We start from the raw sequence: 14,584 nt of genomic DNA, 5'->3' as shown, positions 1-14,584 counted from the left end.
CTGCAACTTGCTGACCACAGAAACGGCTACGGCATTGAGCCCTTAGATTGGATTAGTAAATCTGGTCCATAAAATGTAAAAATCTTATATTTCAGTTAATCTCTCTATTCTTCTATTCCGAGAACACAAGCGCTAGACTCTCTAAACTTTTTGGATTATTGGATGTCTCTTGATGAGAAATTTGACTTCATGTGTACATAATTTTTGTAGACACATGCTGCATCAAGTCTCATTATTGCTTGTGTTCCTGCCATAACACTATGACAATTGTGAGGATTTGCAGTTATGAAGTTTCCACAGGGCACCTTGTCCCCTTTAAACACTCAGAGCATGGTCACGATGCAATAAATGCTAATCTTGCAGGCACAGCACAGATTCTAGGGTAAAAGATCAATCACTGACAAAAGAAAAGGAAATGAGGAAAAATCAGACAGCTTTTAAGGTGTTTCTAGAAAGGAATGCAGTTTTCCTGCCAAGATGTGTATTAAAAGTACAGTATGTTTAGTTCATTTGTAGAGAAGGGAAAACATTGCAGTGTTATTGTTGAGTACAGTACAGTAAAGCCACAATCCAAATTATATTGAGACCAGTACTAGTTTGTTTTTTGTTACTTTTTTCACAAATATGACATACTAGAGGTTGCCAGTTTTTTCATTTTAAAAAAAGTGCTTTTTTCAAACCAGAAATAGCACCACTCATCCATGAACTATGTTTAGTACTAGGGTTATTTCGGGTATCACATTTTCGATACCCATTCGATACTTTTGTCTGGTATCGCCCCCGATACCGGGATTTGACATTATTCGATACTAGGATGCGCTACTGCGCAGTCTAGTATCAAAGAGCATGGGGCGCTCTGCTATCAGAGCGCCATGTTCCCTCAGCAGCACAGGGGAGAAGGAGTCACTCCCCCCCCCCCCCCCTGTGCCGCTACCAAAGTGCATGATGGGCCCTTTAAGGGAAAACTAAACATAGAAAATGCACAAGACTGCTTGTGTCAGGATGGTGCAGAAAATGCTGCAGAATGACAAACAGTGAGGGCGACCATATTTTCTGCTTACGTTCAGCCTTCATTTCTTGGTTTAGTGTTCCCTTAACAACTATTGATCATTACATTTCTTTACACCAGCTTAAAAGCTCCACATCTGATGTGACAAGAGATGACAATCAATAACATTAAACGCTGTGTCTAGGACTGGAAAACAAATAGATTCAACCAATTCAAACACCAAAACCTTTTTAATACTTTTTTTTTCTGCTGGGGGGCTCATAATTCAGTCACCACTAACATGTGCTTTTCATTCTGACTGGTGATGGATGATAATTTACTGTAAGATCTGTTGAGCGTTCTTTTCGCAACTTAGCCAATGATGAGAACAAGATGCTTAAAGGGGTTCTCCGGGAATTATGAAAACGAAAATACTTAAATATTACTTTATTATAAATATATTCTCAAATACCTTTCATTATTTATAATGGCTCGTTTTGTCTGGGGAGCAATCATCGGGGGAAACAAAATGGCTACTGTCCCATTAGTTCACACAAAACCTGTCCTGATCACACATGAAGACAAGTTACTTTACAACACTGAGGTAAAGAGCTGCCTCATCCTCCTCTCTGCTCTGCTTGTCAGGGGTTATGACCCTGAATACAGATGATAAGATCTTTAGCTGAATCTCTAGGGAATTTAGTTTATGAGGAGACATGAAGTACAGAGGACAGGCTGTGGTAATGGAGACTGTTAACAAGTGCTGCTGCTCATTAGCCACACCTGGCCCTCCTCTCATGTCTCCTCATCATCTCCATTCCCACAGAGACATAATCCAAAGGACAGCACCACTTGCTACAAATTCTTTGTGAGTCCAAATTTAAGCGGCGGTGCTCGCAATGTCAGGCCCCAGCCTGAAGGGCTTCTTAAGAAGCCCTTCAGGCTGGGGCCTGACATTGCGAGCACCGCCGCTTAAATTTGGACTCACAAAGAATTTGTAGCAAGTGGTGCTGTCCTTTGGATTATGTCTCTGTGGGAATGGAGATGATGAGGAGACATGAGAGGAGGGCCAGGTGTGGCTAATGAGCAGCAGCACTTGTTAAGGCCTTATTCACACGTCCGTTGTTTCTTTCCTGATCTGTTCCGAAAAGCAACGTTTCGACACAACAGGTCTTTTTCAAGCTACAGGCCTGTAGCTTGAAAAAGACCTGTTGTGTCGAAACGTTGCTTTTTTCAGTGCTAATAAAGAGAAGGATTTGATTCAAGATTGGGAGTGCTGCGATTTTTCTGAAGTCTTTCCTGGCATTCCCACAGAGATTCACCTGTATTCAGGAATATGGATCCTGACAAGCAGAGCAGAGAGGAGGATGAGGAAGCACTATGGCTCATTGTGGTAAAATAACTTGTCCTCCTGTGTGATCAGGACAGGTTTTGTGTGTACTGATAGGACGGCGGCCACTTTATTTCTCCTAATGATTGCTCCCTAGACAAAACAAGCCATTATAACTAATGAAAAGTATTTGTGAATATATTTATTATAAAATTATATTTAAGTATTTTCATTTTTTTAATTCCTTGAGAACCCCTTTAAGGTCTGCTGAGACAATATGACTATTCAGGTGCTTTGATGAACCGCCGAACGGCAATCTGTCCCCTGAAATAATATTGCAGCAGTAGCTGCTATAGGATCCTTCACGAGTTTATAGGAGCTCCTTCCAAATCCTTCAGCCTTTAGTCACACCACTGCCTACAAAGTCGAGCAAGTTCTTGGACCGAGCATGCTAGTTATTTCACAATGTAGCCTATTTAATGATTTAACCTGATCAGTTTTCTAAGAGCCGCCTCTCCAGCTGACAGGAAAATGCTTTATCTTTTCCCTTGCACATCAAAACTGAACAGAGCAACGGTAAAGTGTGGACGGCCTTTGGTGCACTGAGTTAGGCCTATTGCACACAACCGTATGGCTTTTTCAGTATTTTGTGGTATGAAAAAAACGCATCCGCAAAAAATACAGATGACGTCCGTGTGCATTCCATTTTTTGCAGAACGGAACAGCTGGCCTCTGATAGAATAGTACTATCCTTGTCCGTTATGCGGACAATAATAGGACATGTTCTATCTTTGAACGGAATGGAAAAACGGAAATACGGAAAGGAAGGCATACAGAGTACCTTCCGTTTTTTTTTTGCGGATCCATTGAAATTAATGGTTCAGTATACAGAACGCAAAATAGGGAACGTGAATGGAAAAAAAGAACATTCGAGTGCAAGAGGTCTTATACTGCTTACCAAGCAAACCCTGACCCATTTACACAAACCATATGCAACACAATGTTCTCATAAAGGCATTAACAAGCATTTCAGTGTGAAACAAGTCCACATAAATAAATGTGACCAAAGAAATCAAAATGTGTAGCCGCGCCGCAGCCATTCTCGTTCTCTGCTACAGTTTGAGCATATCTCAAGTACACAAATCCTTGCAGACGCATTAATTCACCTTTATATTTTAGGAGATACTATGGTGTGCTCCTTTGCAAATGATGTATCCGTCCTGCCACTAAAACCATCTGTCAAGCAGCAGGCTTTTGGGCATGCGTTATTTGTCCTTCAGAACGTGATCGCTTTGATACTAATTTGTTCTAACAAATGGATTGACAAAAAGCAGAATGGTAGGGTGTTTCATTAAAATTAGCGCCACCGTGCATGCATCCGCCGAGAATACATCCAGCACCATATCACTCATTCAGCACTGCCGATGTTTCCAAATAACATTGCGATATTTTCCAATGGCTTCTTTTCTCTTATTATGCCTGTAATTAAGAAGCTGAAGCACCACGTTCTCCATGGTAACCTTGCCTTAAGAGAAACACAATTATTCACCATCATGTTCATTTCTTGTAAAAATATTCTTGACATGTTAACGTAATGCAGTAAATGAAAACTCGCTTATTGACATTAACATTTACATAGCAAACCTCTGCTCTGTATAACGAGGCTTGTTTGTTTGTTTTTTCTTGTATAGGCTTTGACTGCCTTTTATACTTCTATTATAGTCAAATAAGCTATCTCTGCTTGGTCACATGTCTAAAAATCTGTTTTTATGCTTCTAACAATGGGACACTAATTTGCACACAGGAACAGAAATATTCAGTTCATCGTTTTACTAGGGAACAGTGACATCGACAGGTTCCCAGCTAATAAAATAATCACCCCTTTGTTCTGGTTGTGGGTAAAGAGGCTCCGTCTGCTCTCCTGACATGCCTGTTTTTTTTTTGTTTTTTTTTATAAAAATCTGTATTCCCCATTTAAATTAGACTGGAGCATCTTTTCTTAAAAGTCTGCAATATGTGGTGGCTTCTGTTATTCCTCTTGGAAATGCATGAATAAATTGACCACTGGGTATTTCCATTCCACTTGTCCAACGGATGCATTCTTACAGAGACAGGCATTGTCCAATCAGTGCTGGCAACATTTCAGGAGGAATCGCAAAGGAATGTCAAAAAACAAAAGTTCTCAGAGATCCAGAAGTCTTAGGCTACTTTCACACTGGCGTTTTTCCTGGATCCGGCACGGTCCAGCAAAAGCGCTTTCGTTACTGATAATACAACCATCTGCATCCGTTATGAACGGATCCGGTTGTATTATTTTTAACATAGCCAAGATGGATCCGTCATGAACTCCATTGTAAGTCAATAGGGGATGGGTCAGTTTTTTATTGTGTCAGAGAAAATGGATCCGTCCCCATTGACTTGCAATGTGGGTCATGACGGATCTGTCTTGCTCCGCATCCCAGGACGGAAAGTAAACCGCAGTATACCGCAGTATGCCGGAGAGCAGTTTGCTCTCCGGTATGAGAACGGAACAGAATGCATTTTGGAGCATTCTGTTCTGTTCAGTTAGGTTTTGTCCCCATTGACAATGAATGGGGACAAAACGGAAATGTTTTTTTTCCGGTACTGAGACCCTATGACGGATCTCAATACCGGAAAATATTAAAGCTAGTGTGAAAGTAGCCTTACGTCATGGGGAAATAGAAGCTGACAGGCCGTCGTTAACAAATTATCACAATTTGCCAATTTCAACAGTTGACAAAATAAAAAGTGCTATGGGGGGACTTTATTAAGACTGACATTATACACATCAATCTTAATAAGAAAAGGCCTGGTGTAATATGGGCCAAATTTAGTAAGAAGTACAAAATGCTGATTGAGCAGAAATTTGTGACTTGATGAAACCTCTCTAATATGTTTAGAGTCTTCTAGAGAGTAGAATCTAAGAGGGGCATTCTCCATCTTAAAAGAGTTATCTGGGATTTTTTAACTGATGACCTAAATCAGTCATTAGTATCTTATTGGTGAGGGTCTGACACCCAGGACCCCCACGGCCAGCTGTTTGAGAAGGTTCCAGCACTTGCAGTAGTGCCTAGGCACAGCTCAGCCCCATAGAAGTGAAAGGGGCTGAGCTGCGATACCAAGCACAGCCGCTATACAATGTACGGTGCTGTACTTGGTGAGCTGCGAGAAGACTCCTGACATCCGGGACTGACTGCCAATCAGCTGTTTGAGAAGTCATCAGCGCTGGCAGTAGTGCCGCAGCCTTCTCTCAGCTCACCAAGCACAGTGCCGTACATTGTGTAGCGGATGTGCTTGGTATTGCAGCTCAGCCCCATTCACTGCTATGGGGCTGAGCTGTGCCTAGACCATGTGACCGATGAAAGTGACGTCACATGTTCTCGACAAAGCTGTGAGAAGGCTCCGGCACCAATAAGATACTAATGACTGTGTTTGGTATTGAGCTGCGCCTAGGGCATGTGACCAATGAACGTGATGTCACATTGCCTAGGCAAATCTGCAAGAAAGCTGCAGCGCTACTGCTAGTGACGGTAACTATTCAAATAGCTGATCGGCGGTGGTCCAGAGGATAGGTCATCAGTTAAAAAAATCCTAGAAAACATGGAAAACATTCCATGTAAGATTCAGTAGGTTTCCCATCTCATGGTTAAGGTCTCCCCTATGGAATAACCTAACTCTTCTCTGTGACATATCGAAGTTATGTTATGGTGGATTTTTCCTAGTTACACTTTATGGATGACCCGCTGTTGTATTCATGACTGTAGTCAGTAGAGATGAGCGAATTTCAGGTTATGAAATTCGTTCACGCTTCGTTTGGTGGTAATAGCAGAATTGCGTTATGGATTCCGTTACCACGGACCATAACTCAATTCTATGACGGAATGCCTTTAGAGGCTTTCCGCTATTCATTCCGTCATAATAGAAGTCTATGGGCTGCATAACAGATCCGTCCCATTACCGTTATGCAGGAGAGGACTCCCCTGCATAACGGAAACGGGACGGATCTGTTTGCAGCCCATAGACTTCTATTATGACGGAATGAATAGCGGAAAGCCTCTAAAGGCATTCCGTCATAGAATTGAGTTATGGTCCGTGGTAACGGAATCCATAACGCAATTCTGCTATTACCACCAAACGAAGCGTGAACGAATTTCATAACATGAAATTCGCTTATCTTTAGTAGTCAGCAGCGCTATGTCCTAAATATGACTACAACTGCTGGACACCAAAGTTATTATAAAATTTCACTATTTTATGCATCTACTTTAAGTAAAGGTATGCATTTTTTTCAATATTTTATATTAAATAAAAAACAAAGGCGCACTGAATAAAACAAAAAAATCTATAGACCTATAATTGACACTCCATCAGATTCTAGAATGAAAGCACTGTTTTAATAACCTCAACCTAGAACATATCCCGTTCAATGCCTCTAAGGCTTTCAATAAAATAGTCAACCTGTAGAAGCATATTTTCTTGACTTAAACAACAATACAAAGAATATAAATGTAGTCCGACTGTAATGACATATTTATAGAGCAATAAAGTTTACACTGCTCCTTCTTGATATTGTAAAAAAGGCAATGCTGGAGAAAATTACCAGGTGAATTACAACACAATGTTATAAGCTGATAATGTTTACACTACATTGCTGCTGCAGCGCTTCAAAAAATATTATTTATTCAGCCTTTTTTACCTACTATTTGCCAGCTAGGCATGTTTTGTGGTCACAGATGCTACCTACTTCTCCAGAAAACATGCACGTACAGACGTTTCTGCTAAACAAAAGCATTAATCAGGGTGACACAAATTATGCTACACTTTCTGCTAGTGGTAAATTATATAGAAAAAGAAGAAGAATGAAAAACCACTTGAGCCTCATTTTATTGTTCATAAATAGAAATAATCAATACAATAGCACTGACCCTTACTTACTGCCTGTACTACAGCCTCGAGCCTCATTCAGATCACTGCTGGAGGTTACTGGATTCAGTCCATGGCCAGCTGACAGACACATCCATAGCAGCTTATAATGTGTTGGGACAATCCTTTTTATCTAAATCAGATTACTGTACAGTGTCTGGTGTAAAGAAAACACTTCCCAGAATGCAAGTCACTGGACAAAGCTCTGTGCAAGATACTGGACAATTAGGAAATGCTGAGGGTATGGGGGTCGAAGCTCTGAAGAACCGTGAAAGAAGTTGCGGAGGAGAATGGTCTAGCCATTCAGCAATGCATTTCCACAAAAAAATAAAGCAACGTTACTTACCGTATGTATGAAGCTTTTGCAAAACGGTGTTGGGGCAAAGGGTTTCCCATGTATGGTTGGTATCACATTATGCTGTGTGGTTATTATCATCTCTCTGGTATATCATCAGAACATTAATTACTGGATAATATGGGGTCCATGTATTGTGTGTCTATGTTTTATCAGTGAGACCCAGCGTTATAAAGGACCTACAATGGCACCCTCTTGTTTTGTGTGTGTGGGTGTATGTCATTTATCTATTGTGTTTTTACTATTAAAAAGGTTTTTCCAAGACATTAATACTTATGACCTGATTGGTGGGGGTCGGACCCAGCTGTTTGAGAAGGTAGCGGAGCTTCTGTGAGCACAGCAGCCTTCTCCATGCTCTCCAAGAACAGCACCGTACATTGTATAGAGACTGTTCTTGGTATTGCGCTCAGTCCCATTCACTTCTATGAGGCTGTGCTGCTCTTTAGCCCATGTGACTGATGAACGTGTAATCACTGGCCTAGGGAAAGTTGAGAGTGGGCCGTGGCGCTACTGCGAGCATCGTTGCCTTCTCAAAAAGCTGATCGGCATGGGTCCTGGGTGTCGCACCCCCACCGATCAGATACTGATGACTTATCCTAAGCATAGGTCATCAGTATTAAAGTATCAGAAAAGTCCTTTCCTTAATAAAGGTGTATTTTGTAGTACAGTATATTGGTATGGTGTTATTTTTGTTATCGGAGGTCTTAGCTTGCATATAACACCTCTTAGGATTAGGTCTAACTTTGAGCCCATTGTATGTAGAATATTTGTAATATACAGTACTTTAATAGAGGAAGATGTTTCTTTGTGCTAAGAAACGTTGTAAAGAATCTTCTTAGCAAAGATCTAACTGAACGTTACTAAGGAGAGTCTGTCTTCAGTCTTCAGTTCTACTGAGCTCTGAAGACACTTGTGTGTAACATGCAGAGGCTTCCAGTCGCCTCTTGTCACTACCCCAGTCCCTGACTATGTAGATGTGTCCTAACTATCACTGTCCATCACCCTGCCTATCTGACTTGTTACACACAGGCGTCTTCAGTGCTCAGTAGAACTGAAGACAGAGTCTCCTTATTAATGCTCAGTTACACCCTGCTGTTCAAGTACAAAAACAAACATCTTTCCATAATAAACTAGATTACAAAAATGTGTAGGGACATCCCTGTCCCTACACTACATTACAAAAACTGAAATTACAGTTACACTTTAGACCTTATATAATATTTTGCAGAAATGACTTGACAATGGTCAAATATAAAATCAAAATAATAATAATAATAATAATAAATTATATTGCCTTTATAATATACACAGTTAACCAATTTATAACCTCCACTGTACAATCATAGTCACCGGGTTCCTGCTGTTTCCCACAGCAGACACCCGGTGCTAAGGTCTGCAAGCGGCCATAACGCAGATCAGAGACGTTTAACCTCTCCGATGCCACTGTCAATTGTGACCACAGTATCTGAAACGGTTTCCCGTGGGAGTACTGTGCTCCCAAGGGCCGAACAGCTGATGTGAGCAAAGAAGGAGGGAGCTGTCTAATCTCTGTGGTAGCCTCTAGAGGCTACCAGGTTTATCATTGCAGCCAATGGAAGAAGTGATCTACTAATTGCATGTTCAAGTCCCCCTATTGTGTAAAAATAAGTAAAACATGTTTTAATATAAAAAAATTAAAACATTGAAATCACCCCTCTTTCCCCAGTTTAATAATAAACAATAAAAAAAAATAGGCATCGACGTGCCCCAAAACACCCGTACTATTATAAAATAAACATATTTATCCTATACAGCGATTTCTGTAATGGAAAGAAAAAAATCTAACTGGTGGTTGATGGTGCCAGGTCAGTTTTACCACAAAGGGAATGCCATATTTAAACGAAACCCATTAAACTGTGGTAGAATTGCATTTTCTTTCCAATTTCATCCCATTTGGATTTTTTTTTCAAACTTTCCTACTACATCGTTGCAATATTAAATGGTGCTATTGGAAAGCTATATTAACCCCTTCCCACAAAAAATAAGCCATCATACGGCTATGTGAACGGAAAAATAAAAAAGGTATGGCTTCGGGAAGGCAGAGTGTAAAAAATGAAAACGCAAAAACAGAAAATCGCGAGCTCCTGAAGGGGTTAAAGAACGTTTCACAGAAAAATCGCAACAAATAAATCAGTAAAAGAATAAATGTAGAAATCACAAAACTGTTCAAGGTGATGCATAATCCATTTCTCTAGGAGATCTCTTTTCTTCTCCAGATTTGCTGAGTGATGCTTTATTCAGCTGAATGATCATTTCTGGGCCGGCGATGCTATATTCAGCGGAATAGTCACTTCTGGCTTTGCAATATCTGATTCTATACATGCAGCAAAACTATATATACCCTTGCAGCCCTGGTATTTTTTTAGGATAGAACTGATTTGCCATGAGCAAAAAAAAGAAAAAAATATATCCAATTATCGCTCACAATTAGTGGATAGGGAGAATGAAGATTTCTCTCCACTTCTTACAGCTGACTTCCTGGGAGCAACACTACTGTACATAATAATTATTATTAGACACAATTGTTCACAGCTTTTTATACTGTTACTGTCAAATCCATCAACCCAAAGAACAGAATCTGGATCTGACCATTAGATAAAAGCAACTGTGCCACAAAACAACCCCCCAACCGTATGGACATTACTGAGGGTGCTTATCTGCACTGGAGCTAAAGGGGTTCTGCAGTTTGTTTTAACTGATGATCTATTCTCTGGATAGATCATCAGCATCTGATCGGCGGGGGTCCGACACCCGGGACCCCCGCCGATCAGCTGTTTGAGAAGGCAGCGGCGCTCCAGCAGCGCCGCGGCCTTCTCACTGTTTACCACTGGCCCAGTGACGGTCACGACTAGAATCAACTAGCGTGGGCGGTCCATTCAAGTGAACAGAGATTAGCCCCGCCCACGCTAGTTGATACTAGTCGTGAGGTCACTGGGCCAGCGGTAAACAGTGAGAAGGCCGCGGCGCTGCTGGAGCGCCGCTGCCTTCTCAAACAGCTGATCGGCGGGGGTCCCGGGTGTCGGACCCCCGCCGATCATGTGCTGATGATCTATCCAGAGGATAGATCATCAGTTTAAACAAAGTGCAGAACCTCTTTAATGAACAGTGACTTTCCTTTGGTTGACCCAAGTCATTCATGTATTATTTGGCCGGTCATTTATTCTAATGGCCGTGCAAAATATTAGAATTTCCTTTATTGTGGCCATTGGAGGAGAAATGAGCAGCATCACAAAATCAGACGATTGACGCAGCAGCCCGTACTACAAGAGATTAGAAAACCATTCCTGTTTTTGTCCCATGTAATGTGTCATTAGATCCACCACTACTACATTGTAAACTGTCTACACCTTTGGATGACACAAAGCAAAATAATGACCTCCATTACACATGCCGAAGATTAAATCATGGTTACCCAAGTAGAAAAAAAAAAATCATATCATGTTGGTAAACCTCGAGAACTTACAAGAAGTGATCACAAAAGTAGTTCAGAGTTTAATAGTTACCCAGTTCCGCCTTTTCTTTGAAGACGTCCTTGAAGTTCAGACCGCTATTTAGTGTGGATTGTCTGTTCTTCAAAACACATTCTTTTTGCCCATTTTTCCCCAGTTCTTTCAGCTTTAAGGGTAAAGCTCGGAGTCCGCACTTCCATTTTGAATAATCCGATTGCGCCCATTTTGTTAAGTCTTCAAGTTTGACAATTACTTTTTCTGAAACTGCAATAACTTCATCCTGTAATGGGATAAAAAGAAATTGTGAAATTGGCAGTTACATTACTATAGATATAGAGGTCAGCATATGGCTATTACAGTATGTTAAGCATAGGTTACTGGTAATGTTGGCTTAAAGAGGTTGTGTCAGGAAACATTTTCAACATTTTTCAAACCAGCATCTGGATCTGAATAATTTTGTAATTTCATGTAAATAAAAATTTACTACAGTGAGCTATTTAATAAAATGTATCTGTAGAGCGCCACCTGCTGCTTGTTTTTTTCCTTAATTTTTGTTAGCCTTACTGAGCCGGTCAAACACGCTCAATTTAAATCTTTAACTACCTCCAGCCATATGTTCTGTTAGAAGCTGTGGCAGTTTAAAGGAGAGAGTTGCAGCAGAAAAGACATGTCCCCATGCAGATAATCTAGCAGAGCAACTGGAGTACTGAATGTGGAGATCTCTGGATCCATGTGCAATACAGGGCTGGTTCTAGCTTTGTTAGAAAGGTATTGTCATGTACTATATGTCTGATTTTCATTTATTTACATCAGTCATGGCATAACCCCTTTAAAAGTAATAAGATTCCCAGTACAGCTCCCACTCGGGCAGCTTTCTAAAACTCAGTAATGGTACATCAGCCTTGTTATGCAGCCGAAATATGCTGCATAACCCTATTGATTTCATTTGATCATTTGTCTGAGAAAGGCAAGTAACAACCCACGTGGCAAACATTAAAAATGTAATTCTGACCACCTTTACCACCTTAAGGACCCAGGACGAGAATGCTCATCATAAATGGCCGGTACTTTGCTCCTCAGGAGCATTGTCGCCCTGCGGTCCAGAAATCAGCAGCACAGATCCTTGCTGCATCCACCAGCATCAGTGATAACACCAATGCCGGTGGATTAACCCCTCGTATGCCGCGGTCAGCGCAGACTGTGGCATTTGGGAGGTTTGCGCTCCCTCTCTTTAGCCATCGGGTCCCCACGCTGCGGTGGGGGGGCCCCCGATCAGGGCCGGTACAAGGCAGGGGCCGAAGGAGCGGGTGCCCTGGGCGCTACCATTTGCGGACAGGAGGGGGGCGCAGGTGAAGTGCCAGCACTGGCAGTGGCGTCGCCAGGGGGGGGCCAGAGGGGGCCACGGCCCCCCCTACATCATGCTGTGCCCCCCCATGTGCCCCCCCAACTCAAATGACCCCCCCCCCCAAGTGAGCAGCCGCCGCCGGGCACAGGGAGATGAGCGCTTCCATTGCGCTCATCTCCATTGTAAACTGTCTGTGCCAGCGGAGGTGCAGGGGAGGGAGAGGCGTGTCCCTTCCCTTTCCTCTGATAGGCTGCAGGCAGGCACCGAAGTGGAGGAGAGGCCCCGCCCCCTAATTACTCCTGTTTACCTTTCTAAAGCTAAAGGACCTTTGATGATGTCATCACAGGTCCTGTAAGGGAACTGCACAGTGTAAAGTGTAGTTCCCAGGTTAGAACAGTGCATCTGCCAGGACCTGTGATGACATCATCTTCAACATCACAGGTCCTGCAGAATCTAGCAAAGGAACTGCACCAAAAATGGTGTAGTTCCTAGGTTTCAAAGGTACATCTGCCAGGACCTGTGATGACATCATCACAGGTCCTTCAACCCCTAACAGCAAGTATTAAAAGTTCACAAGCAGCTCTGTATTGATCCATACAGACTGGAATGGAGAGGTAAGAGGAGGTCCTCCACTTTTCATCATTTACCCCCCCCCCCCCTCCATGCCCTGTTTTTACTCATTGCTCACTCATGTATACTACTTCAGACAGTTACCACTACCTCATGTACCTCACAGTGACTATAATGCATAACTGACCACATATTTCTATAAACACTGCATCTACAGTATTATACCTTCTATGTGTCACATCAATACACTGCTCTGTATATATATATATATATATACACACACATACATGCACACACACTGCATATATTACACAGTATTATACATGCAATATGTACAGATATATAGTATATACCGCAGTGCACTGATATGTGAGGTATGAGGTATAATAGATGCTGTGTGTACAGATATCAGTACACTTCTGTATATACTATATATGTGAGGTACGAGGTATAATAGATGCAGTGTGTACAGATATATAGTATATACAGCAGTGTACTGATATGTGAGGTACGAGGTGTCAATACACTGCTGTATTTACTATATACCTGTACACACTGCATCTATTATACCTCGTACCTCACATATTACACTACTGTATATACTGTATACACTGCATATATTATACCCCGTACCTCACATATCAGTACACTGCTGTATATACTATATACCTGTACACACTGCATCTATTATACCCTGTACCTCACATATCAGAACACTAGGGAATATACTATATACCTGTACACACTGCATCTATTATACCGCGTACCTCACATAACTGTACACTGCTGTATATAATATACATCTGCATCTATTATACCTCTTTTGTGTGCCAGGGCTGTTTTGTAATCCCATTCCGGCCCTGATGGCATAAATTATAAAACGCAGCAGCAAGAATAGTTCATGGAACAAAGGGAGGGGCTATAAAAGGGGAATGGGGGCCCAATTTAGATTCCTGCTATGGGGCCCAGTGATTTTTATGTACGCCCCTGGCTGCAGGCACTAGGCCGGCAGCCTATCAGAGGCCGGCGCAATGACGTCATCGTGCCGCCTGAGCCTTACATTACAGCGTGGGACACAGGAAGAGGCTGCATCGCATCGCTGACACTTAGGTAAGTATAAGTGTTTTTTTTTTGTTTTTTTTTACAATAGTGTTACTGGCACATTGGGGGGGCTTATTACAAAACTGGCACATGATGATGGGGGGGACTTTATACTGGCACATGATGATGGGGGGGAACTTTATAGTGTCTGTGACTTTCAAAGTCCCACAGTCCTTTGTTCTATTGCTTTAAGTATATTCTTGTTTTGAAACAACATTGATTCTTTCTTAAAAACGGGGGGGGGCGCAGTTTGCCATCTTCGCCCTGGGCACCAAATGGCCTTGTCCCAGCCCTGCCCCCGATGGTTGCCATGGCAGCTCCAAGCCATTCCAAGGCCTTGGGGCCCGGCATGTACAGAGGTCTATGAGGTCCAGTCCCCAGGCTAGTTCTCATAGGCAAACTATCAGTGTATTACACTGTGTAATACACTGATAGTCAATGCAGTACAATACAGTTGTATTGT

The 14,584-nt window shown here is 42.0% G+C and overlaps 1 protein-coding gene across 1 annotated transcript in view; it reads right to left on the bottom strand.

Moving 5' to 3' along the window:
- The window catches only part of ARID5B (AT-rich interaction domain 5B), a 302,008-nt gene that overhangs the window by 216,434 nt on the left and 70,990 nt on the right, over positions 1–14,584 (bottom strand). Inside the window, exon 3 of the mRNA XM_040437893.1 lies at positions 11,160–11,385. Coding sequence (XP_040293827.1) covers positions 11,160–11,385 — 226 coding nt within the window. The remainder of the gene's footprint in view (positions 1–11,159; positions 11,386–14,584) is intronic.

This window comes from Bufo bufo, chromosome 6 (genome assembly GCF_905171765.1).
Source record: "Bufo bufo chromosome 6, aBufBuf1.1, whole genome shotgun sequence".
Taxonomy (NCBI): Eukaryota; Metazoa; Chordata; class Amphibia; order Anura; family Bufonidae; genus Bufo; species Bufo bufo.
The sequence above is the reverse complement of the archived record's forward strand: the minus strand, read 5'-3'. Positions and strand labels throughout refer to the sequence as shown.